General features: G+C 44.3%; 1 protein-coding gene across 49 annotated transcripts in view; it reads right to left on the bottom strand.

Moving 5' to 3' along the window:
• CEP164 (centrosomal protein 164) overlaps window positions 1-18601 on the bottom strand; it is an 82719-nt gene extending 64118 nt beyond the window's left edge. For 45 of the 49 annotated variants that reach the window (XM_084976176.1, XM_084976186.1, XM_084976182.1 and 42 more), the window contains exons 1-3: window positions 18482-18601; window positions 9594-9696; window positions 4232-4343 (exon numbers count right to left, since the gene is read on the bottom strand). In XM_084976176.1, coding sequence (XP_084832302.1) covers window positions 4232-4343; window positions 9594-9675 — 194 coding nt within the window. In that variant the 5' untranslated portion in view covers window positions 9676-9696; window positions 18482-18601. Of the gene's footprint in view, window positions 1-4231; window positions 4344-9593; window positions 9697-18288; window positions 18345-18481 lie in introns of those variants that run through there. The other 4 variants (XM_084976184.1, XM_084976199.1, XM_084976205.1 and 1 more) reach the window with 1 other exon arrangement.
• Between the last annotated feature and the right edge of the window lie 4290 nt (window positions 18602-22891).

The raw sequence follows: 22891 nt of genomic DNA, 5'->3' as shown, positions 1-22891 counted from the left end.
CAGCTCCAATTTGACCCCAGCCTGGGAACTTCCACATGCCATGGGTGCGGCCCTAAAAGGAGAAAAAGACAAAAAAGTCAAAAAAAAAAAAAAAGAAAAAGAAAAAGAAAACTAGTCAATATATAGAAAAATCATATGATCCTATCAGTAGATGCAGAAAAAATCTGAACAAATTTAATACCCATTTCTGATTTAAACTCTCAGCAAGCTAGGAATACAAGGGAACTTCCTGATCCTGACAAAAGCATTTATAAAACCTCACCAACATCAGCTAACATAACACTTAATGGTGAAAGACTGAATGTTCCCCCTTAAGGTCAGGAACAAGGCCAAAATATCCACTGTCCCCACTTCTATTCAATGGTATTGGAGGTTCGAGGCAGTGTAATAAGGCAAAAAATAAATATAAAAGGTATTCAGGTTAGAAAGGAAGTTGAAAAAATGTTTTTATTCCCAAAAGACATGACCATCTATGTAAGAAAGCCTATAGAAGCTACAAAAAAGCTACTAGGACTGACATAAGTAAGGTTAGCAAGGTTGTAGGCTACAAGATCAACATACAAAAAACAATTTTATTTTTATATGAATGCAACCAACAACTGGAAAATAATATTTTAAAATGTACCATTTACAGAAGCATCAAAAAAAGAGATAAATCTCCAAGTTCCCTTGCGGCACAGTGGGTTAAGGATTTGGCACTCTCACTGCAGTGGCTCAGGTTCAGTCCCCAGCCTGGTAACTTCCACATGCTGTAGGCACAACCAAAAAAGAGAGAGATAAATCTGACAAAATATGGGCAAGGTATGTACATTAAAAACTATAAAAGAGTGGGTTAAGGATCCTGTGTTGCCGTGAGCTGTGGTGTAGGTCACAGACTCAGCTCAGATCCTGAGTTGCTATGGCCATGGTGTAGGCTGGCAGCTACAACTCCGATTAGACCCCTAGCCTGGGAACCTCCACATGCCATGGGTGTGGCCCTAAAAAGACCAAAAAAAAAAAAAAAAAAAAAAAAAAAAAGCTATAAAAGATTTCTTAGAGATATTAAAGAAAACCTAAATACATGGAGACAAGATTGTATTCACGGGTTGGAAGATTCAATACTGTTTGCGATGTTAGTTCTCCCAAATTGATTTATGGACTCCATGTGATCCCAATCAAAATTCTAATAGGACTTTTTTGTAGAAATTGAAAAACTGATTCTAAAATTTATACAGAAATGCAAGGGACCTAGAATATGACTTCGAAATTGGAGAACAACGTAGGAGGAGATACCTTAAATGACTTCAAGATTTATAATAAAGCTATGGTAATCAAGACAGTTATGGCATTGGGAATTCCCCCTGTGGCTCAGTGGACTATGAACCCAACTAGTAACCACGAGGATGCAGGTTCAATCCCTGGCCTCGCTCAGTGAGTTAAAGATCTGGCATTGCCATGAGCAGTGGTGCAGGTTGCAGACACGGCTCGGATCCCACATTGCTGTGGCTATGGCTGTGGCTATGGCCTGTACCTTAAGCTCTGATTTGACCCCTAGCCTTGGAACTTCCACATGCTGCAGGTGCAGCCATAAAATGCAAAAAAAAAACAAAAAAACAAAAACAAAAACAGGGAGTTCCCACTGTGGCACAGTAGAAACAAATCTGACTAGTATCCATGAGGATGCGGGTTTAATCCCTGACCTCGTTCAGTAGGTTAAGGATCCAGTGTCGCTGTGAGCTATGGTGTAGGTCGCAGACATGGCTCGGATCCTGCACTGCTGTGACTGTGGGGTTGGGCTGCAGCTGTAGCTCTGATTTGACCCCTAGCTTTGGAACTTCCACAAGACGTGGTTGTGACCCTAAAAAGCAAAATAAAAGAAAGGTAGTATGGCTTTGGTGTCAAGGTAGACAACAGAAAATCAGATCAATGGGAGAGAACAGAGAATCCAGAAATAGACACACACATAATGTCAATTTGAAAAAAAACCCAAACACTTTTCAATATAAGAGTGGTTAAGTAAATCGGGAATTTTTTTTAATAAAGTTATGGTACATCTATGTATGGGGAAGTATGCAGCTGATAAAGATTGAAGTAGGCCTTCACACACTAACACAGAAGAGCCAATGTAGGAGTTCCCTAGTGGCCTGGCAGCTAAGGATCTGCTGCTCTCACTGCTGTGGCGTGGGTTTGATCCTTGGCCTGAGAATTTACACATGCCACAGACAAGACCAAAAAAAAAAAAAAAAAAAAAAAGAAAAGCCAATGTATACCACATACCACTTATGTTTAAAAAATAAAATTGGGGCCAGGCAGGAGGGAGGATTAAAAGACCTGGAAGGAATTCACCAATTAACAGCAATTAGTCATGGGAATAAAGGTAAAAGATGACACATATACATAAGTTTCAAGGACTTACTTCAAAAAGTGAGAAATAGTTCATGCCATCCTGGTTCATGCTGGAGGATGAGGGAACATTAGCCTCCTCAAGCAGGTACATGAGGTCCCCTGGCCCACAGTCAATGACAGTTTCCTTCCTTCCATCACCTTTTGTTTCCTTCTACATCACTGCAGCCATTTATTTATAGAGGATGAGCACATTAAGGTCTTATTCTGATTCTCTCGTGTGGTTTTTAATTAGAAAATGTATCCAGGGGTTCCCTGCTGGCCTAGCAGTTAAGGATTCAGCACTGTCACCGCTGTGGTGCAAATTCAATCCCTTGCCCAGGAACTTCCACGTGCCACAGGAATGACCAAAAAATGAAACAAAATAAGAAAAAAAATGCACCCAAAAGCAGAACAGCACAGATATACACAAACTCAAAAACACAAAGAAAAAAGAAGAAAGAGATGAGTGAGAAGGCAAATGTGGCTACCAGGGTGGACACTGCAAACCAAACAGAAATCACTCCCCGACAGATTCTCCTACAAACACAACTGAGTCCTCAGCACCTGGAATACTGTGCGCAGTGCTGACAGCTTTACTATAAGAAAGACGTCAGGAACTGGAGAAAGTCCAAGGAAAGGCGGCTAAAAGGATCCAGAGAACAGGGAGCCTGCCGAGCACGGAGAAGCTGGAGTGACCACGACTCTGCAGCAGGAAGAGGAAGGCGATGGCGGCAGTGGTTTTGAAGTGGTCCAGAGAAGGACAGGATAATTACACCTTGTGTGCAGAAATACACAGTCCCATTGGAAGAGGTGACCCCCCAACCGAGACATCTGGGGGTTAGTTGGGGACAAACACAGGCAATCCCATGCTATGGCAGGAAGTCAGCTCAGGGCACCACCCACAGGGAGACAACATGGAGAGAGCTCTGTGCTTGTGAGGAGATCAGAGCGGCATCCCCAGGACTGGCAGTCCTGGCAGGGGGTCAGGGGAGCCGGCAGCAGCTGTCCCACCTCGGCCAGTCTGCTTCCTCACCATCAACCTCTACTCCCCGAAGTGAGTGTCTGCTCCTCACAATTCAAAAAGCTCAAATGGGGAGTTCCCATCATGGCGCAGGGGAAACGAATCCGACTAGGAACCATGAGGTTGGGGGTTCGATCCCTGGCCTCGCTCAGTGGCTTAAGGATTCACCGTTGCTGTGAGCTGTGGTGTAGGTCACAGATGTGGCTCGGGTTTAGCATTGCTGTGGCTGTGGTGTAGGCCAGCAACTACAGCTCTGATTAGACCTCTAGCCTGGGAACCTCCATATGCCATGGGTACAGCCCTAAAAAGATGAAAAGACAAAAAAATAAATAAATAAATAAGGAAAAGAAAGAGCTCAAATGACCCTGGAAATATGAACCTATTCATGACCAGGTCACAAGAACTCAGGGTTGGGCTGTCCAAGAAGAGAGAAATCCCTGCTGGTCTGCGTAGCCTCACCACAAACCTCTCCAGCACCAGCATCCATCCTGGACACACTGAGGAGAGCACAGCATTGTCACTCTCCAGCTCAGTCTGTAAAGAATAACAATGACACCTCCTCCATGTGTCTGAAACAGATGCTGGCACTAGGGGGCCTGACACAGAGCAGCAGCTTAGAGCCTGGGACCCTGGATGTCAGTGCTGAACCCTTCCAGGGACCATGGACCATCAAGGCAGCCTGGGCTCAGGCCCAAAGCATCAGGTGGCCTGGCACAGGGATGGCCCAGTGCTGTCCCCAACTCATGCAGAACAAGCTTCAGAAGGCAGCCAGTTAAAGCGGATCCTCGGTACCAGGCCCCCCCGCCTGACAAGTCAAGCCAGAGGGCGGCACCTGTGCTGACTCACCATGGTTTCCACTCTTCAGGCAGTGGGGCCACAATGCCCTCCCGCGCCAGCCACATCAGCTCTGGTTCCTTTACAGGATCAATACCAATCTCTCTGGCAAATTCGAGAATTTCTGCAAGGAGGGACAGAAGGGTGGGAAGATAAGAGAGGTGGAAAGGGGGAAGCAAAGAAGGAAAAATCACAATCAGCCTTGCGAAATAATAAGACATAGATATACCTATAAATAAGATACATATATACCTACATAAACAATAAGATACATACAAACGTGTGTGTGTGTGTGTGTATCTGCCCTGGTTCCTGTGAATATTTCTGACACAGAGCTCCTAAAGCGCTTGAAATTTCCTGAGTGACAGGAGAGCCTTGTGTCCCGATGTGATGACTCTGGGTGGGTTCCTGGATGGGGCCTGGCCACCAGAAAGACCAAGCCACAATGAGAAACTTGGAATTTTCAGCCTCGACCTCCATTCTCCAGAGAGGGGCTGGAAAATGAGTTAAGAAGTGATCATACCTACATGAGGAAGCCTGCATAAACATCCCTAAACTATGAGGCTCAGAGAGCTTCTGGCACCTCCCCTTACCAGGAGGGTGGCACATCCCAACTCTGTCAGGACAGAAGCTTCTGTACTGAGGTCCCTCTCAGACCTCACCCTATGTACCTCTTCATCTGGCTGCTACCTCTACCCTTTATCATGTCCTTAATGGGTCATCTCAGTGGAGGACTTCAGAGGCTGACACACTCAGGGACTAGCAAAGACAACAAGAACCAGCCAGAATTTGGCTAGTGAAGGACTAACATGTTAATTTCACAAATATTTTTTGAGTGTCTCTTATGTACCAGTCACCATGTGCCATTACTAAGAGAGAAACAGCCTCTGTCCTTATGGAGCTTACATTGTGGAAGAAGAAACAAATGTAACGTAAACAGTAACAACATAAAAAGATATATACCCAAGGAATTAAAGCGTCTGATAGATGTAATGAAGGAAGTAAATGAGGTATGAGATAGTGTTAAGGCGGAGGGGGGGCTCCTTCTTCTAAAGGAATGGTCAGAAAACCTCTCAGAATGGAGATACTTAACCCAGTAGGAAACAAAAGAACCAGCCACAGAGAGCACGGAGGAAAGTGGGAGCGCCCAGGCAGAAGAGCAGGTGCAAATGGCCTGTGACATGTAGCAGCCTGGCCTGTCTGGGGACTGCCAGCAAGGCCAGGTGGCCGACAGAGTGAGGGAGAGAGCGGCACCAGGTGAGCCTTGCCAGGTGGCAGGGCCAAGTCAGGCAGAGCCCTGCACAACCCACTGAAGAGTGCCATGCCCAGTCTAATGGAAGGTTATAAAAAGCAGGGTCTGGATGTGATCTGCTGTACACTGGAAGACCCCTCTGGTACTAAGTGAAGCACAGACTAGAGAAGGGCAGGAAGAGAAGCAGGAGGCTGATTGGGAAGCTGCTGAGAGGCCAGGAAGAGAAAATGGGGTCTCAAGCTTAGCATGTCTGCACTTGACTAAGCAGAAAGTTTTTATAAATATCCTTAGAAAAAGTTAGATCCCAATTATAACAGCAAACCAAAAAAGATAAAATAGTTAAGAAATGAACTTAGTCCAACATCCATTCATGACAAAAACTCTTAGCAAAGTGGGCACAAAGGGAATATACCTTAACATAATAAAAGCCATTTACAACAAACCCACAGCAAATACAATACTCAATGGAGAAAAGGTAAAAGCCTTCTCTCTAAGATCTGAAACAAAACAAGGATGCCCACTCTCACCACTCTTATTCAACTTTGGAAGTATCAGCCACAGCAAGCAGACAAAAGAAAAAGTATCCAAATCGGAAGAGGTAAAACTGCCACTGCATGCAGGTGACATGATATTATATATAGAAAACCCTAAGGACTTGATCCAAAAACTACTCAAGCAGATCAACAAATTCAGCCAAGTAGCAGGATATAAGATTAACATTCAGAAATCAGTCGCATTTCTGTATACTAACAATGAAATGTTAGAAAAGGAATACAAAAATACAATACCTTTTAAAATTGTACCCCCAAAAAAATCAAATACCTGGAATACACTTGACCAAGGAGGTGAAAGACTTATACGCTGAGAACTATAAAACTTTAATCAAGGAAATTAAACAGGATTCAAAGAAATGGAAAGATAGTCCATGCTCCTAGGGTGGAAAAATTAATACTGTAAAAATGGCCATACTACCCAAAGCAATCTACAGATTCAATGCAATCCCTACCAGATTACCATGACATTTTTCACAGAACTAGAACAAACAAGCCAAAAATTTACAGGGAACCACAAAAGACCCAGAACTGCCAAAGCAATCCTGAGGAACAAAAACCAAGAAGGAGGCATAACTCTCCCAGACTTCAGGCAATATTACAAAGCCACAGTCATCAAGACAGTGTGGTCCTGGTACCAAAACAGACATACAGACCAATGGAAGAGAATAGAGAACCCAGAAATAAACCCAGACACCTACAGTCAATTAATCTTCAACAAAGGAGGCAAGAATATAAAATGGGGAAAAGACAGTCTCTTCAGCAAGTGGTGCTGAGAAAAAACTGGATAGCTGCATGTAAATCAATGAAACTGGAACAAACCCTCACACCATTGCACAAAAATAAACTCAAAATGGCTTAAAGAGTTAAACATAAGACACTATCAAACTCCTACAAGAGAACATAAGCAAAACACTCTCTGACATCAACCTTACAAATGTTTTCTCAGGTCAGTCTCCCAAAGCAACAGAAATAAAAGCAAAAATAAACCTAATCAAACCAAAAACCTTTTGCACACAAAGAAAAAAAAAAAAAAAGACAACTTACAGAATGGGAGAAAATAATTTAAAATGATGCAACTGACAAGGGTTTAATCTCTAAAATATACAAACAACTTATACAACTCAATAGGAAAAAGCCAACAACCCAACTGAAAAATTGGCAAAGACCTGAACAGACATTTCTCCAAAGATGATATACAGAAGGCCAACAAACACATGAAAAAACATCACTGATTATTAGAGAAATGAAAATCAAAACTACTATGAGGTACCACCTCACACCAGTCAGAACGGCCACCATTAATAAGTCCACAAATAACAAAGGCTGGAGAGGATGTGGAGAAAAGGGAACCCTCCTGTACTGTTGGTGGGAATGTAAATTGGTACAATCACCATGGAAAACAGTATGGAGGTACCATAGAAAACTACACCTAGAACTACCATATGACCCAGCAATCCCACTCTTAGGCATATATCCAGACAAAACTTTCCTTGAAAAAGACACATGCACCCACATGTTCATTGCACCACTATTCACAATAGTCAGGACATGGAAACAAACTAAATGTCCATTGACAGTGATTGGATTAAGAAGATATGGTATATCACACAATGGAATACTATTCAGCCATAAAAAAGAACAAAATAATGCCATTTGCAGCAACATGAATAGAACTAGAGACTCTCATACTAAGTGAAGTTCAGAAAGAGAAAGACAAATACCATATGATATCACTTATATCTGGAATCTCAGATATGGCACAAATGAACCTTTCCACAGAAAAGAAACTCATGGACATGGAGAACAGACTTGTGGTTGTGGGGGGGGGGCGGTGGGATGGACTGGGAATTTGGGGTTAACCGATGCAAACTATTGCCTTTGAAATGGATAAGCAATGAGATCCTGCTGTATAGCACTGGAACTATATCTAGTCACTTACGATGGAGCATGATAATGTGGGAAAAAGATATGTGTGACTGGGTCACCTTGCTGTACAGTAGAAAACTGAGAGAACACTATAAACCAGCTATAATGGAAAAATTAAAAATCATTATAAAAAAAGAAATAAACTGAGCAAGAAATGTTTAAAACCAAGATGAGGAAGGAGATCCTTGATGCCCTAGTGGTTAAATATTTTTTAATATTAACAATACCAGTTAAAGGATCTGGCGTTTTTACTGCTGTGGCTTAGGTTCAATCCCTGGCCCAGGAACTTCCACATGCCTCAGGCACAGCCAAAAAAAAAAAAACAACCCCAAGACGAAGAAAATGTTAAGTCACTCCTAAAGAACACAAAAAAGACACAAACAGAAAGGAATACACTGTTCTCGGACAGGAACAGCCAAAACGACCAAGAGGTGTGACTTAACTGCATAGAGATGTCAATCCTCCCCAGGTTCATTCATAAATTTAACACAGTTTTCTCTAAAATACCAACAGTTACCTGACACACAGCCCTCCCTAGAAATAGGGTGACTCTAAATCTCCTGGAGAGATAAAATGAACAAAATAACCAAGAAAAGTTTAAAAAAAGAAGAGCAATGAGCACATTTCAGCCTTATTAGGTACTAGTAAGACCAAAAAAAAAAAAAAAAAAAAAAATTCTACGTGGCAAACAAACAAAAATCCTACGCAATACTAAATCCTATCCTTTCCTAATGTGGGACTCCTACATAGGCAAGAGTTCTTCCCCAAACTGGTTCACAAACCATCTAAACTCTAACCAAAGTCTGTGTGTCCAGGTCCAAACTCATATGAGAAATTTCAAAGCAATCTTCACCCCCCAGAACAGCATAGTGCTTCAAAGTACAGGCCCAGGAGCTGGAATACCTGGGTGTGGATCCTAGTTGCCCTGATTAGCAAACTGTGTGACCACAGGGAAGTTAATTAACCTTTCCAGCCTCTGTTTCCTCATCTGTAAAATGGGGATAATGACAGTACCTAACGCAAGGAGTTGCTACGAGGGTTGAAGAGGTAATACATGTAAAGTTCTTAGTTGAGAGACTGGCACACAGCAGCACTGAATAAATTTTATTATTGTTGTTTTTTAAAAAACCCAGCTTTCATTTGTTCTTAAGCAATCAGGTTTCTCCTGGCCTTAGAACACACTGTATTTCATGTTATCCCCTCCTATATTTTCATTTAAAATTAATCACTGATCTGACCCAAGGTCACCAAACAAACATTTTAGGCTTTGTGGGTCACAGGGTCTCTGTCACAACTATTCAGCTCTGCTCTTGTAGCATGAAAGAAGCCATAAACAAGACATAAACAGATAAATGTGGCATTTTCTAATAAAACTTTATTTACAGGAGTTCCCTGGCGGCTTAGTGGGTTAAGAATCCAGCGCTGTCATTGCTGTGGCCTGGGTTGCTGCGATACATGGTTTGAACCCTGGCCCAGGAACAAGCATTATGCCAGATTAGGCTCATGGGGTCTGCTAACCTCTGATCTAACCCAAATATACTGAGCAGCCTGGTACATGTACCATACTTTGCACTGGAAAGAGCGAAATAAACCAGACATAATTGCCTTCAAAGAACTATTACAATCCACCCAGGCCTCTTACCTTGCTCACTGGGGATGTAGGTCTCATCATAATCTTCCTCCAGAACCAGCTGGTCTCCTATGCGAATGGGTCTTCCAGCCATGACTGGTGTGGGCTTCAACACCTAGATCCCAGAGACCCCCAACCCAGAGAGAAAGTCAGTGTCCCAGCTTGGAGGGGTGGAGCTGGAGCGGTTGTGAAGCGCCTGGGCCAGACCAGCCCCTGCAGGCCAACTGAGCCGGGGATTTTCCAGAGGCCAGGGAGGGTGGAGGGTGGGACCAACAGCTCAGAACTCAGGCCTTATAACCTCTGCACCTGGGAAAGCTCCCTGAGACACCCCCCCCTAAAAAAAGACTTGCTAAAGTCTCTGTGGACCACAAAAGAGCCAAAAACTCAACTCTTTCAAGAGTCTGTTTTCATACACTGCCCCCGCAGATAGGAGTTAAGAACTAATAGTCTAGGACCCCCACTAGAAAACCTAGTGACACTCTCAAGTAACTAGTAGCACACACACCCCCATAAACCAACGCAACCCAGTGTAGTCACACTGGCCCAACACGTACCCCTATTTGCACATCCCTATTTATACTCAACAATGCCCTCAAGGAGCTTACAGTCTAATGGAGGCAACATCAACAACTTCAACAGTAGTAGAAGGAAAAAAACAGGTCCTGCTGGAAGTAATCTACCGCCCCAAAGGCATGAAGGAAGGCTTTGCCAAGGAGCTGGGTACCAGAGGCTGACAAGAGTTCTCACTGTGGAGAGAGGACTCCTGGGCAGAGGGAACAGCACTTCAGGCAGCGTGTTCTGGAGCACCGATGCCAGCGTGCAGGGCAGGGCCAGGGTAGGAGCCAGGTCCAGGACTAGCCCTGGAGAGCCTGGTGAGTGACGCTGAAGGGCCTCGACTGCCCCGTAGCAGATGGGAGTCACTGTGAGTTTTGGTGGAAGCAAGTGGCAGAGTGGCCATTTATCAGGGCAAGAACTCTGGTAGGAGTGGCATGGCTGGATTGGAGCAATGAGAGACTGGCATCAGGAAAACCACTGAGGAGGCTGAGGTCCGGGAGAAAGACAATGAAGTCTTAAACTAGGGCAGAAGCAGTGGGAATGGAGAAGGGACAGACATGAGGATGCTGTGATGGTAGGTTTAATAGGACCAGGATGTGGGGGAGTGGGGTGGATGGGGGGAGGGTTGGTTGGAAGGAATCCAACCTGAATCCAAGGTCCCCAGCTCCAGGGGCTGGGCAGTGCCATGTTCTTCAACTGACAAGCCGGTAAGTTTCTAGAGCTTCTCCTCCCTCTACATTCCTACTCCTGCAACTGCCTCAGAGCCCCAGGTCACAGCAGCTCTCCCCTGTGACACATCCCACATTGAAGCCCAATGACAGGAACAAGTTACCCTGTAAAGTGGCTGCTGTGGACAGCCCTTTGGAGTGCCTCCCCAACCAAAGCAGTGTCAGCCACACGAGTGTGACCAAAGGGAGCCTGAAGGAGCAGTCCTGACTCTCCTGTACCACCTCTTCAGAACCTGTCACTGTTCCACCGAGCATGACACAGACCTCACAGCAGGGAAAGTGAGCAGAAAGATCTCATCACCAAAAGGCAGGAGGGGGTAGTTCCCATTGTGGCTCAGCAGTTAACAAACCTGATTAGTATCCAGGAGGATGTGGGTTCAATCCCTGACCCTGCTCAGTGGGTTAAGGTTCCATGAGCTGTGGTGTAGGTCACAGATGCGGCTCAGATCCCACATTGCTATGGCTGTGGTATAGGCCAGCAGTTGTAGTTCTGATCCAACCCCTAGCCTGGGAACCTCCATATGTCTCGGGTGCAGCTCTAAAAAGACCAAAGAAAAAGCAGTCAAGGGGAGTTCCAGTTGTGGCTTAGTGGTTAACGAACCCGACTAGTATCCAGGAGGACACAGGTTCCACCTCTGGCCTCACTCAGTGGGTTAAGGATCCAGCGTTGCCATGAGTTGTGATTAGTATCCAGGAGGATGTGGGTTCAATCCCTGACCCTGCTCAGTGGGTTAAGGTTCCGTGAGCTGTGGTGTAGGTCACAGATGCAGCTCAGATCCCACGTTGCTGTGACTGTGGCGTAGGATGGCAGCTATAGCTCCAATTCAATCCCTAGCCTGGGAATCTCCATACGCTGCAGGTACAGCTGTAAAAAGACAAAAAAAAAAAAAGAAAGAAAGAAAGAAAAGGGAGTTCCCTGGTGGTGCAGTGAGTTAAAGACCTCACGTCACTGCTACGGCTTGGGTCACTGCTGTGGCATAGGTTTGATCCCTGGCCCAGGAACTTCCACAAGCCACAGCAAGAAAGGTGCAGGCAGAAAGAAAGAAAAAAGGCAGTCATAACCCGGCCTCTAATGAGTGCTCAGGGAACAGCCGGACCTGGTGATTCTGAATCTGTTCCAAGACCCCTGGAGAGGGGCCCCTGATAAACAGCAAAGGATGTCTGAGGGACCATCCTGTGGCCCTCTCTGCCCTCTGGCAGCTAAGAGATGGGCAAGGGAGGTGTCTTGACTTTGAACTCTCAGAAGATGGTGCCCTTTGTCAGGCACCAGACCCGAGGGAGCCAGGCTCTGCCATCTCTCTTCCCACCACGACTCCTCCAAGCAGTAACTTGGTGCCTCAGGAAGAAAGGCTGAAGGAAGACGCATTCTTCCCTGCAGTACTTAAGCCCAAGCAACAATCTGCTCCCCATCCTAAGAACCACTAACACCCTGCGGACATAATACTTAAGCCTCCACAGGCATAGTCAGAGATGAGCAGGGCTCGGCTCTGAAAAAACAGAGGAGAAAAGTACCAAGAACCAGAGCAGTAGACGTGGCCCACAGCCCGGTGGCTTAAAGAGTCCTCGGAATCTTTAATCCTCTGAGTGAGGGAGGAGAGGGAAAGATAAAGGGAAAGGCACTCTAGGGAAGGAGGAATCACCATGGCCTGAACGTCAGGCTCCAGATTACTCAACAGGCGGTGGTCTCTGCAAGGCCTTGTGCCAACAACCTCAGAGAACTGGAGAAATTCTGCATTTGAGAATTGTTACCTCTCTCTAGACAACCCCATCTCCAGAAAGCAGGGGACAGGTAAAATCTCTGTCTTCTAAGGAGAACAGACTGTGGTTGCCAAGAGGGAGGCGATTGGGAGAGGGAAGGAGTAGGAGATTGCAGTTAGCAGATGTAACCTCTTACACATGGAGAGGATACACAATGAGATCCTACCATATAGCACTGAGAACTATATTCATTGTCCTATGATAAATCATTGTGGAAAAGAATATTTTTAAAAAAAGAATGTGTGTGTGTGTATATATATATACACACACACACATATAACTGAACCACTTTGCTGCACAGCAGAAATTAACACAACATTGTAAATTAACTATATACTTCAATTTAAAAAATTTCTGTCCTGGTGTCAAAACGCCTAATTAGCTATTTACATAACTGCCTATGTTTAACTACTTAATGTTCGGGAAGAATGTCGAAATTTAAATTCCTGGATCACTCAAATGTCAAACAAATCTTCTGCCAGAAAAAAATTAAACCATGGGTGGGCTCGAGTCTGCCTTCTTAGCTTGCCTTTCGTGGCTTGAGGAAAGATGTGGGCAAAGACAGGGCCAAAAAAGACAGGAATTACAAGAATGAGGAAGGTAGTGGAAGAGAAACCACATTTGTTCAATGGCTACTGGAGATCATTTACTCACTTGAGAAATATCTGAGCACCTACTAAGTTATTTATTTCTGGGCACTAGAGACACAAGGGTGATTAAAAACAGGGCCTTTTTGGAGTTCCCGTTGTGGCTCAGTGGTTAACAAATCTGACTAGGGACCATAAGGTTGCAGGTTCGATCCCTGGCCTTGCTCAGTGGGTTAGGGACCCTGCATTGCCGTGAGCTAGGTGTAGGTTGCAGATGCAGCTCGGATCCCGCGTTGCTGTGGCCCTGGCATAGGCCGGTGGCTACAGCTCCAATTCGATCCCTAGCCTGGGAACCTCCATATGCTGCGGGAGCAGCCCAAGAAACGGCAAAAAAAAAAAGACAAAAAATAAAATAAAAAAATAAAAACAGGGCCTTCTCCTGTGGCTCAGCAGGTTAAAGATCTGGCACTGGCACTGTAGTAGCTCAGGTCACTACTCTGGTGTGGGTTCCATCCCTGGCCCATGGGCAAGGCCAAAAAAAAAAAAAAAAAACAGATTCAACTGCTACTTTCCTGGAGCTACTGTCTCGTGCCGGTCACAGATAAGTGTATAATTTTAAATGAGGTAAGAGCGCTGAAAGAAATGAGCCTGATTTAGATGAAGCCTGTGCTAGGAAATGAAGAACGAGTAGTATTCACTAGACAAAGAAAGAAAAAGGTGTCCTACCAGAAGAATGAGCACGGGCAAATCAGAGTGGCTGCAGAGAGATCCAGCAGAAAACCGCCTAGATGGGAGGTGATAATAACTTGGGCTAGAGTGGTTTGGGGCAGGGAGAAGATGAGACGTCTGAGAAAGCAGCTCTGAGATCAGCACAGCAGATACACAGCACATGTCCTAGTATTTCCCTCCAAGCCTGAGACCATGAGGGACATCACTGTCAATCATGGCAGCCTAGATGTGGCTTCTGAAGCGCCAACACCGTACTCTATGCAGCATTCACTGATGGATGGATGAGATGTGCTTGCCACCAGGCCTGAGACTCACTGTGAACCAGAGAGTTGTGGGGGAGGGACACCCAACTGTCCTTACCCATCTCCTGCCCATTCCAGCATCTAGCAAAAAAGGAAGGGCTCATACACCTCCTCCAGGAAGCCCTCCCTGGCTAACCACAGCCTCTCCTGTCAACTTATAACTACCTCAGCACAAAGGACAGTTTTCCTCTGTTCCCAGGCATCTTTTTTCAACAGTACTTTTTCATGAGAACATGTTCCACCTGTCTCGTTAAACCAGACTGCTAAGGGCCATGCCCCTGCCTCCCTCCACATTTTCCAACCAAGCCTATAATAAGCTATGCAGGACTTCCCATCACAGTGCAGCAGAAACGAATCCGACTAGGATCTATGAGGTTTCGTGCTCGATCCCTGGCCTTGCTCAGTGGGCTAAGGATCCAGCATTGCTATGAGCTGGGGTGTGGGTCGCAGATGCGGCTCAGATCTGTTGTTGTGGTGGCTCTGGCGTGGGCCAGCAGTAACAGCTCCCATTAGAACCCTAGCCTGGGAAACTCTATATGCCATGGGTATGGCCCTAAAAAGACAAAAGACTTAAAAAAAAAAAAAAAAGCTATGCAAATGTAGGAGTCTGGACAGTGCTCTAAGTTACTAACACACAACCAAACAATCAATCTCAAGAGCCAGAAAAAGCCCATAAGAGCTTTGCTGCAATCGCCCTTCTCATGCCAAATTTTTCTTCTCTATGCTTTTAAGTGACAGCACAGTGGTCACAGCACCACGCTGAGGGCCAGAAACACCTGAATTCAATTCCAGCTTTCTCACTTACCAGCTATATGACCTAAGGCAAAGTCCTTCACCTCTCTAAGCCTTAATAACCTCAGGTGTGTATAATTCAAATAATCACAAAAAGTTACATCAAAAAGTTGTTTGAAGATGAAATGTGATGATAACACTTGTAAAGTGCCTGGCATAGTTCCTGGGACACAAAACTGTTAAATAAAGTAACAGTATTACTAGAGTTAGATGTCAATTTCACAGTTAGACCATTCTTAACTATGAACAGGTCTTTCTCAAGATTAAGCCAAAAATTATTTCTAAGAAATTTCCTCCCATTTGTCCTGTTCTACACTCTGGACCCACAGAACACCCGAGGCATCTCTACTCCAAGCTAAGTATCCCCAGCTCCCTTCAATACATGTCACTGTCTCCCAATCCCTCGACACCGTGGTCTGATGTGATGGGCAGAGCCAAAAAGTTTTCCACGCCTGCATGCTAACAGACCACACACGCACACACGCACACACGCATACTTAGGGTTCCCTGAATATTTACTTCTTCCACCTTGCTTGAACAATTATGAAGTTAATTTGCCACAGAAAAAGAAAAGATTAATTGGAGAAGGCACTGAGGAGAACGTGGAAGACATAAGAGTTGATTACGCAGGGGTAATGAGCACAGGGTTTTAGAACATTCTTGGCGTTGGATCTCAGCTCTGCCATTTACCAGCTGGGCAAGATGCCCTAGTTTTCCTTATCTGTAAAGTGGGGATAATAATAATGTCTAAAAGAACTGTGAGGATTAAATGAGTCAATACATGTAAAATACTCAAAACATAGTAAGATCTCAAATGTTGGTTGTTGTTATTCTCATTCACTTATTTAAAGGGCTACTCTATATTCTTCCAGAGGACAGATCTAGTACCAGGACTATAAAGCGGAGGCCATTTAGACACCTAACAAGCACTTACTGAACACCTGTCAGGGCTACAAACCTGATAACACTCTAGCTCAGCCTACTTGTGAAGCCACATATTTAAACACGTGACTATATAGCATATTAAGTGCATCCTAACAGAAAATATAACAGAACACAGAAGCAAAGGCAATCAGAGTAGAGGACCATGGAGATGGTTCTTGAGGGATAAGCAGGAGTTCACACGATAAGGGAGTAAGGTTATTTGAAGCAGAAGACAGCATTGGAGTTCCCGTCGTGGCGCAGTGGTTGACGAATCCGACTAGGAACCATGAGGTTGTGGGTTCAGTCCCTGGCCTTGCTCAGTGGGTTAAGGATCCGGCATTGCCGTGAGCTGTGGTGTAGGTTGCAGACGCAGCTCGGATCCCGCGTTGCTGTGGCTCTGGTGTAGGCCAGTGGCTACAGCTCTGATTCGACCCCTAGCCTGGGAATCTCCATATGCTGCGGGAGCGGCCCAAGAAATAGCTAAAAAGACAAAAAAAAAGAAAAAAAAAAGACAGCATTAACAAAGGCAAAGAGGCAGAAGAGAGTATATATGTGGTAGTTGCGGGGAATTAATGATGACAACAAAAGCTTATATTCCAAGAACTGTACTAATTCTATATATATACATCATCTCATCTCAACCTCTCAGCTGAATAGAGATTATTACCCCTCTTCAAAAAAGAAAACTCAGCAAGTTTTTAAAATTTTTTTTTTAAAACTGCCCAAGGTTTCACTGCTAGTAAATGGCATAGCAGAACATGAATGCATCCACATCTGACTCCAAAGCCCTGGGTTCCTAACCATTCTGACATGACCAGCCACAAGGGACAATGGGAGGGGTGGCAGGAGCAAGAACGACATTGGAAGGCAAGGAAGGGGCTTCGGAGGCTTGAGGCTGAATCCTATATATGATGAGGAGCCATCACAAAATTTCACAAAGGAGAGTGGCCTGACCAAATCTGTAGTTTAGACGGATGAGTCTGACAGCTATGTAGAACTAACTGGAGGAGGGCAAGAACAGGGGCACAGGGGTCACTTAGAAAGTTATCCTGGAGTTCCCACCGTGGCATGGTGTGTTATGAACCCAACTGCAGCAGCCTGGGTCGCTGCAGACCCAGTGCGGGTTCAATCCAGCCCAGTGCAGTGAGTTAAAGGATCCGGCGTTGCTGTAGCTGCCGCATAGATCACAGCTGTGGTGTGGATTCAATCCCTGGCCCAGGAATGTCAATATGCTGCAGGTGTGGCCATAAAATTTATTCAGAAAAGAAAAAAAAAAAAAGAGGCATTCCCAGCATGGCTCAGCAGTAACTAATCTGAAGAGTATCCATGAGACACAGGTTCCATCCCTGGCCTTGCTCAGTGGATTAAGGATCCAGCATTGTTGTGAGCTGTGGTGTAGGTCGCAGACATGGCTCAGATCTGCGTGGCTGTAGCTGTGGCACAGGACAGCCGCTACAGCTCCAATTTGACCCCTAGCCTGTCAACCTCCATATGCCCCAGGTACGCAACCTGCCCCCAAAAAAGCAAAAAAAAAAAAATTATCCTGAAGACACAAGCAAGAAATTATGAATTGTCAGTGGCTGTGACAATGGAAAGGAAGGCCAGATTCCAGGGATATCAGCAGGCAGAAACCCAGTACTTGATGTCTGCAGCAAGTGAGGGAGAGGCAGGTGGCCAGTCTCAGCAAGTATATTGTGATTGTTCACATCTATCCCTCGCCCGACAGCCCCATCCAGCGTGCTGCCTAGATACAGGAAATGTCCAGCAAATGTTTGCTGCATGTATTAGAAGAATGAATTCCCGGTGCCGAAACGACCGAGTTAAGGGTGAAGTCCTTCAATAGGAAGGCTGGGGCCGCATTCAGTTGGGGATGATCAGTAAGCAAGTCGGAGTTCAGGAAAAGGGATCTGGCAGGAGCCATAGTTTGGGAGTAACCGTTAAGTAGACAGTAACTGAAACTCTAGATGAAATCACCCAGGAGTGTGGTGAGTAGAAAGGACGGGCCTGCAAAGGCCGATGAGCGGGGGCTGGGTTAGGAAACCCGGGAGAAAGGAGTTATGCACGAAAAGTGAGGGGAGTAGTTCCAGGCGGAGAAGGCAGATTTCTGAATCAACTCAAGGAAAGGAAAAAAACGAAAACAAAAAAACTTCTCCAGCTGGCCAAAGGACGGCAGAGATTGGGCCAGCCGTGATTCGGATATGTGGGGAAGCGTCCCCACCGGAAAGATGTTCAAGCAGGGTTCAGAAAGACCGCCTCGCAAACTAACTCGGAACAGGGCAAACAAACGAACACCCCCGCAAGCTCACACTCGTCGCCCAGGGCCGATTCTCACCGCTCCGCCAGCACTGCCCTTCCACCACTCATATTTTGGAAAAAGGCGCACTGACCCAACCCTATCTTCACTTCTTCCCTCAGTTCCCGCCCACACTCGTGCACATCCCGCTCAGTAGCACACAAGTGTGCCTCGACTCTCCCGCTTCCCTTCTTTCCCCACCAGCCAACCCCTCCCTCGAGGGTGTCCTCACCTGGCCCCCACCCCGGGAGACCCTGGACGCTGGCTCCCGGCTCCGAACAGCTTCCCCAGCACCACCCCGGCTCCCCGCTTCCAGGGACGCCGGGGTGTTGCCTTGCAGCGGCCAACAACCACTTCCGGAAAGGGTAACAACCTAGCAACTGAGAGTCCTGCCTCTACCCGCAGATAATAGGTCGCCGAATACGAACTCTAGCATTGGATTGGTTAGAGGTCCCGTCAGCTCACGTAGGCGGGCTGCACGTTTCCCATTGCACGATGGGAGACGTAGTCCAAGATAGTTGTGGTTCTGCAAGGGATTAAAAGAGTTCTGAATTTAGGTATGAGGGGAATTTCTTCCCGGGCAGGAAAAGCTCATTCACGATGATTGACAGTAATGTGAATTAACTACACAAAAAAGGCTCGCAGGTGCTATGCGTACATCATTGAACCTACCCAGGAGTTATGAGACCACTGTCCATCTTTTTACCAGAGCTCAGGGCTCAATTTGCATGTCTGCTAAAAAGGAATAAATATCTGCCATAACTATTTCACAGAGTCTGTTTAAGGAGAAAAAAAATTGGCACAGTGTGTAGCCCTTCCACACACCCTGTCTGGCAGAAAGTTTGCTACTAACGTAATTTCAAAATCTTTAGTTTTGTTTGCACAAGGGCAAATCTTCCTGTCTCTCATGTGTCCTCAACCTCTGGGAGAAGTTAAGAGGAGCAAAGACAGCTCTGGCCATTACATCACTGGGAAAACTGGGACGCTGAAAAGTGAAAAGGTACTCGTTTGGAGAGGAGGATGGAGCACCTGGAGCAGCTCTTGACAGGCTCCGCTGTGGAGACGCACCTGACCCTGCTAACTAACTCCTGAAACTAGTCCCAGCACCACTCAAACCTGATGCCAGAATGGGGAACTCAGACTGCTGTTCCTGTGGATCCCAAAGCAGATATCCAGAATGTATTTTTCATGTTTATCTTCAGATCTTTTCTGTGGCAGTTTGGCCTGTACTTCCTTTTTTCTGCCGGCAGATGACAAATCACGGCTCCCCTTCCCCTTCCACACTCCTTAAAAGTCTTGCAGAGGGCCCAAGGGACCAGACTGGGAAGGGACTCTGAGAGGGCATCAGTTTCTCCACCACAGACCCTGCATAAAACCGAGATTCAAAAACCTTTTGCATATTTTGTCACTTTATCCAAGAACTTGCAATCCATGTAGTCGACATTAATTGCCATCAAAACTCTTAACTTTCGTTCCTTAGTTTGTGTCCCTTATTCTCCCATGGGGAAAGCTAATAAAATAAAGGTTACTCTGGAATTAATGAGTTTACCCCAAATAGATAAGCAATTTGCATTTTATCAGGTTTCCCTATAGGTTTGCACTCAGAAATGCAAACTAATTTTTAAATGCCCTTAGGCAAATACAATTAAGAAAGCAAGTCTTTGGGGGAAAATAACAAAAATGACATACCAATTGATATGCCAGTAATATACTCAATGAGTGAGGAAGAGACTGAGAACTTCACACGTGTAGATTATTTTCCACAGTCAAGAATGAGCAGTTAGGGGTGATTTTTTTTTCAAAGATGAGGAAGGAAAAAACCAAGTCAGTCCCAAATTTTATGCCCTACTCCCCAGTCAGAAACTCCACTGTTAGAACTTTTCCTTCTCTTTTCATACTGTTTATGTGTAATATACAGAAACGAATCACATAATGAGAAAGACACTCAAGTCTACCATTTTTTTAAAGAGTATATAAAGATGTGAAATGTTCCCTCTACACTTTCAATCCGCCTTGTTTAAAATTGCAAACTCCCCTTCCAGCTTCCTTTTCTGCTTTATTTTTCCCCATAGCTCTTATTACCATCTGAAATACTCTGTAATTTATTTCTTTATTGTCTGTCTTCCTGCATGGGAATGAAGCTATGTGAGGATAGGAATTTTGTCCATTTTATTTATTGTCATGTCCTTAGTGCTTTAAACAGTGCTTAGCATGTGCTATTTGCTGAATGAATGAATGAATGAATGAGCAGAAGGAAGGAATGACTCCCACACTTCAGAGGAAACCACTGTTGACCTTTGTGTTCCCACCTTCACTGAAGACTTTTTAATGCTTATGCAGACGTAAATTTATATGCATACATGTAAATGCACGTGTGCATACTTTTTAATTTTTACAGAAATGAGATCATAACATACATATTGTTCTTCAATGTGCTCCTCTCATTTACCATGTCATAAACAATTTCCAAAATGCGTTCATAAATTACTCCTTTTTTTTTTATCTTTTAGGGCCTCACACGAGGCATATGGAGGTTCCCAGGCTAGGGATCCAATCAGAGCTGTAGCCTCCAGCCTATACCATGGTCACAGCAATGGCAGATCCGAACCACAACTGCAACCTATACCACAGCTCATGGCACGCCGGATCCTTAACCCACTAAGTGAGGGAGGACAGGGATCGAACCTGCGTCTTTGTGGATACCAGTCAGATTCATTTCCGCTGAGCCACGGCAGAAACTCCTACTCCATTCTTTATAATGTTTACATGGGCTTCCATTACTTAAACGTCTCATGTCCATATTGACAATCATTGTTTTTTGCTTCCAACTTCTATCCAAAGTTTTGATGTTGTAAATGATGCTAAAAATGTTGTTGGATTTTTGTTGGCGAGGATCCTAGAAGTGATTTTGTTCAGAGTTTACATTTTTTACATTTTAACAGATATTGCCAAATTTCTCTCTAAAAATGGAGTGATTTACAGTTCAACCAACACCTTCACCAACACTAAATATTACCAAAGTGAGAGGCAAAAAAATGATAGTATCTAAATATTGTTTTAATTGGATTCTTTCACTGCTAATATAGTTGAACTTTTTTCATATGTTTATTGACTATTTAAATTTCTTCCATCAAGTACCTGTTAACATTCTTAGTTCATATTCTACCAGGTTATTGGGGTTTTTTATTGACTTGTAGAAGCTCTTTGTATGCTATGGACATTTACCCTTTGTCTATTGTGTGATAAATGTTGTTTCCTAGTCTATCTTTTAACTGTAAATGTCATTTTTCTCAGAAGTTGTAGCAGTAAAAACACTAATAGCTAAACTTTATTGAGTACTACAATATGCCAGGCACTGTTCTAAATGCTTTACGTGGAGTATCTCATTTAATTTCTACATTTCAAAGTATATGCTATTGTTATCCCCTTTTTACAAAGGAGAAAATTGAAACACAGAAAGAATAAGTAACTTAGCCTGGAGTCTCCCAGTTACTAAGTGGCAGAACCAGAATTAGAATACTAGAAATCTGATTCTACAGAATTTTTAAAAACTTAAGTAGTCAAGCCTGTGCAATTTTTTAAAAAAATGTTCTAGAGTTCTTTGGTGGCACAGTGGGTTAAGGACCCGGCATTGCCACAATCTGTGCCACAACAGATTCAGTTCCTGGCCCAAGAACTTCCACATGCAGCAGGCCAAAAAGAAAGAAAGAAAGAAGGAAGGAAGGAAGGATGAAAGGAAGAAAGAGAGAAAAGTATCTTCTAAATTTTGTTAGAAAGACTTTCTTCAACATAAGTTTTTTTTTTTTTTGGTTTTCAGGGTCATGCCTGCAGCACATGGAAGTTCCCAGGCTAGGGGTCGAATCGGAGCTGCCTTACACCACAGCCATAGGATCTCGAGATCCAAGGCATGAACATAAGATTATTAAAATAGTCTACTTTTTTCTATAGGTTTTTTTATTGGGGACAGGTCACACCTGTGGCATATGACAGTTCCCAGGGAGCAAACCCAAGCCACAGTAGTGACAACACCAGATCCCTCACCTGCTGCACCACCAAGGAACTTCTTATAGTTTTATTTTTAATGTTAAGCTCTTTGACTTATCTGGAGTTTATTTTTAGATGAGATAGGAATTTAATTTCTTTCCTTCCAAAGTGCAGCCAGTTGTCCCAACACCGGTTATTAAATAGTGTATCTACTTCCCTCTGATATGAAAGCCTTCTTTTCATATACAAAATTCCCATACATACATTGATCTAATTGATTTTTAGTGTTTAACTTGTGGTCTAATCGCCTTATTGGTTAGGATTTTTCTATCCATATTATACAATCTGCAAGTAATGATCCTTATCTTCCTCATATTTGCTCCATTTTCTCCTCTTATTAACTAAACTGATCTAAACTATGTGGGGTTAGGGTAGTGGGAATGACCTTCTCTGTCCTAAGCCTGACTTTGATGGGAATAACTTTAGACTGTCAGCATTATGTTTTCTGTGATTTTGTTATCTTTTTTAAGAAGTTTCCCCTTGGTTTTTATCAGAAGGACTACAGAATTGTAACAGCTTTCCACACTTGATAAATTATATGTTGATAGAGTCACATGGCTTTTCTCCTTTAAGCTATTTTAGCTCTACAGCTTTTTAA

Source organism: Sus scrofa, chromosome 9 (assembly GCF_054392235.1).
Source record: "Sus scrofa isolate SSC_HxYL_T2T_F1_AM1 chromosome 9, Sscrofa_HxYL_maternal_Yorkshire_Landrace_v2.0, whole genome shotgun sequence".
In the NCBI taxonomy this organism is placed as follows: Eukaryota; Metazoa; Chordata; class Mammalia; order Artiodactyla; family Suidae; genus Sus; species Sus scrofa.
Note: the sequence above shows the minus strand (reverse complement) of the source record. Positions and strands in the feature narration are given on the sequence as shown.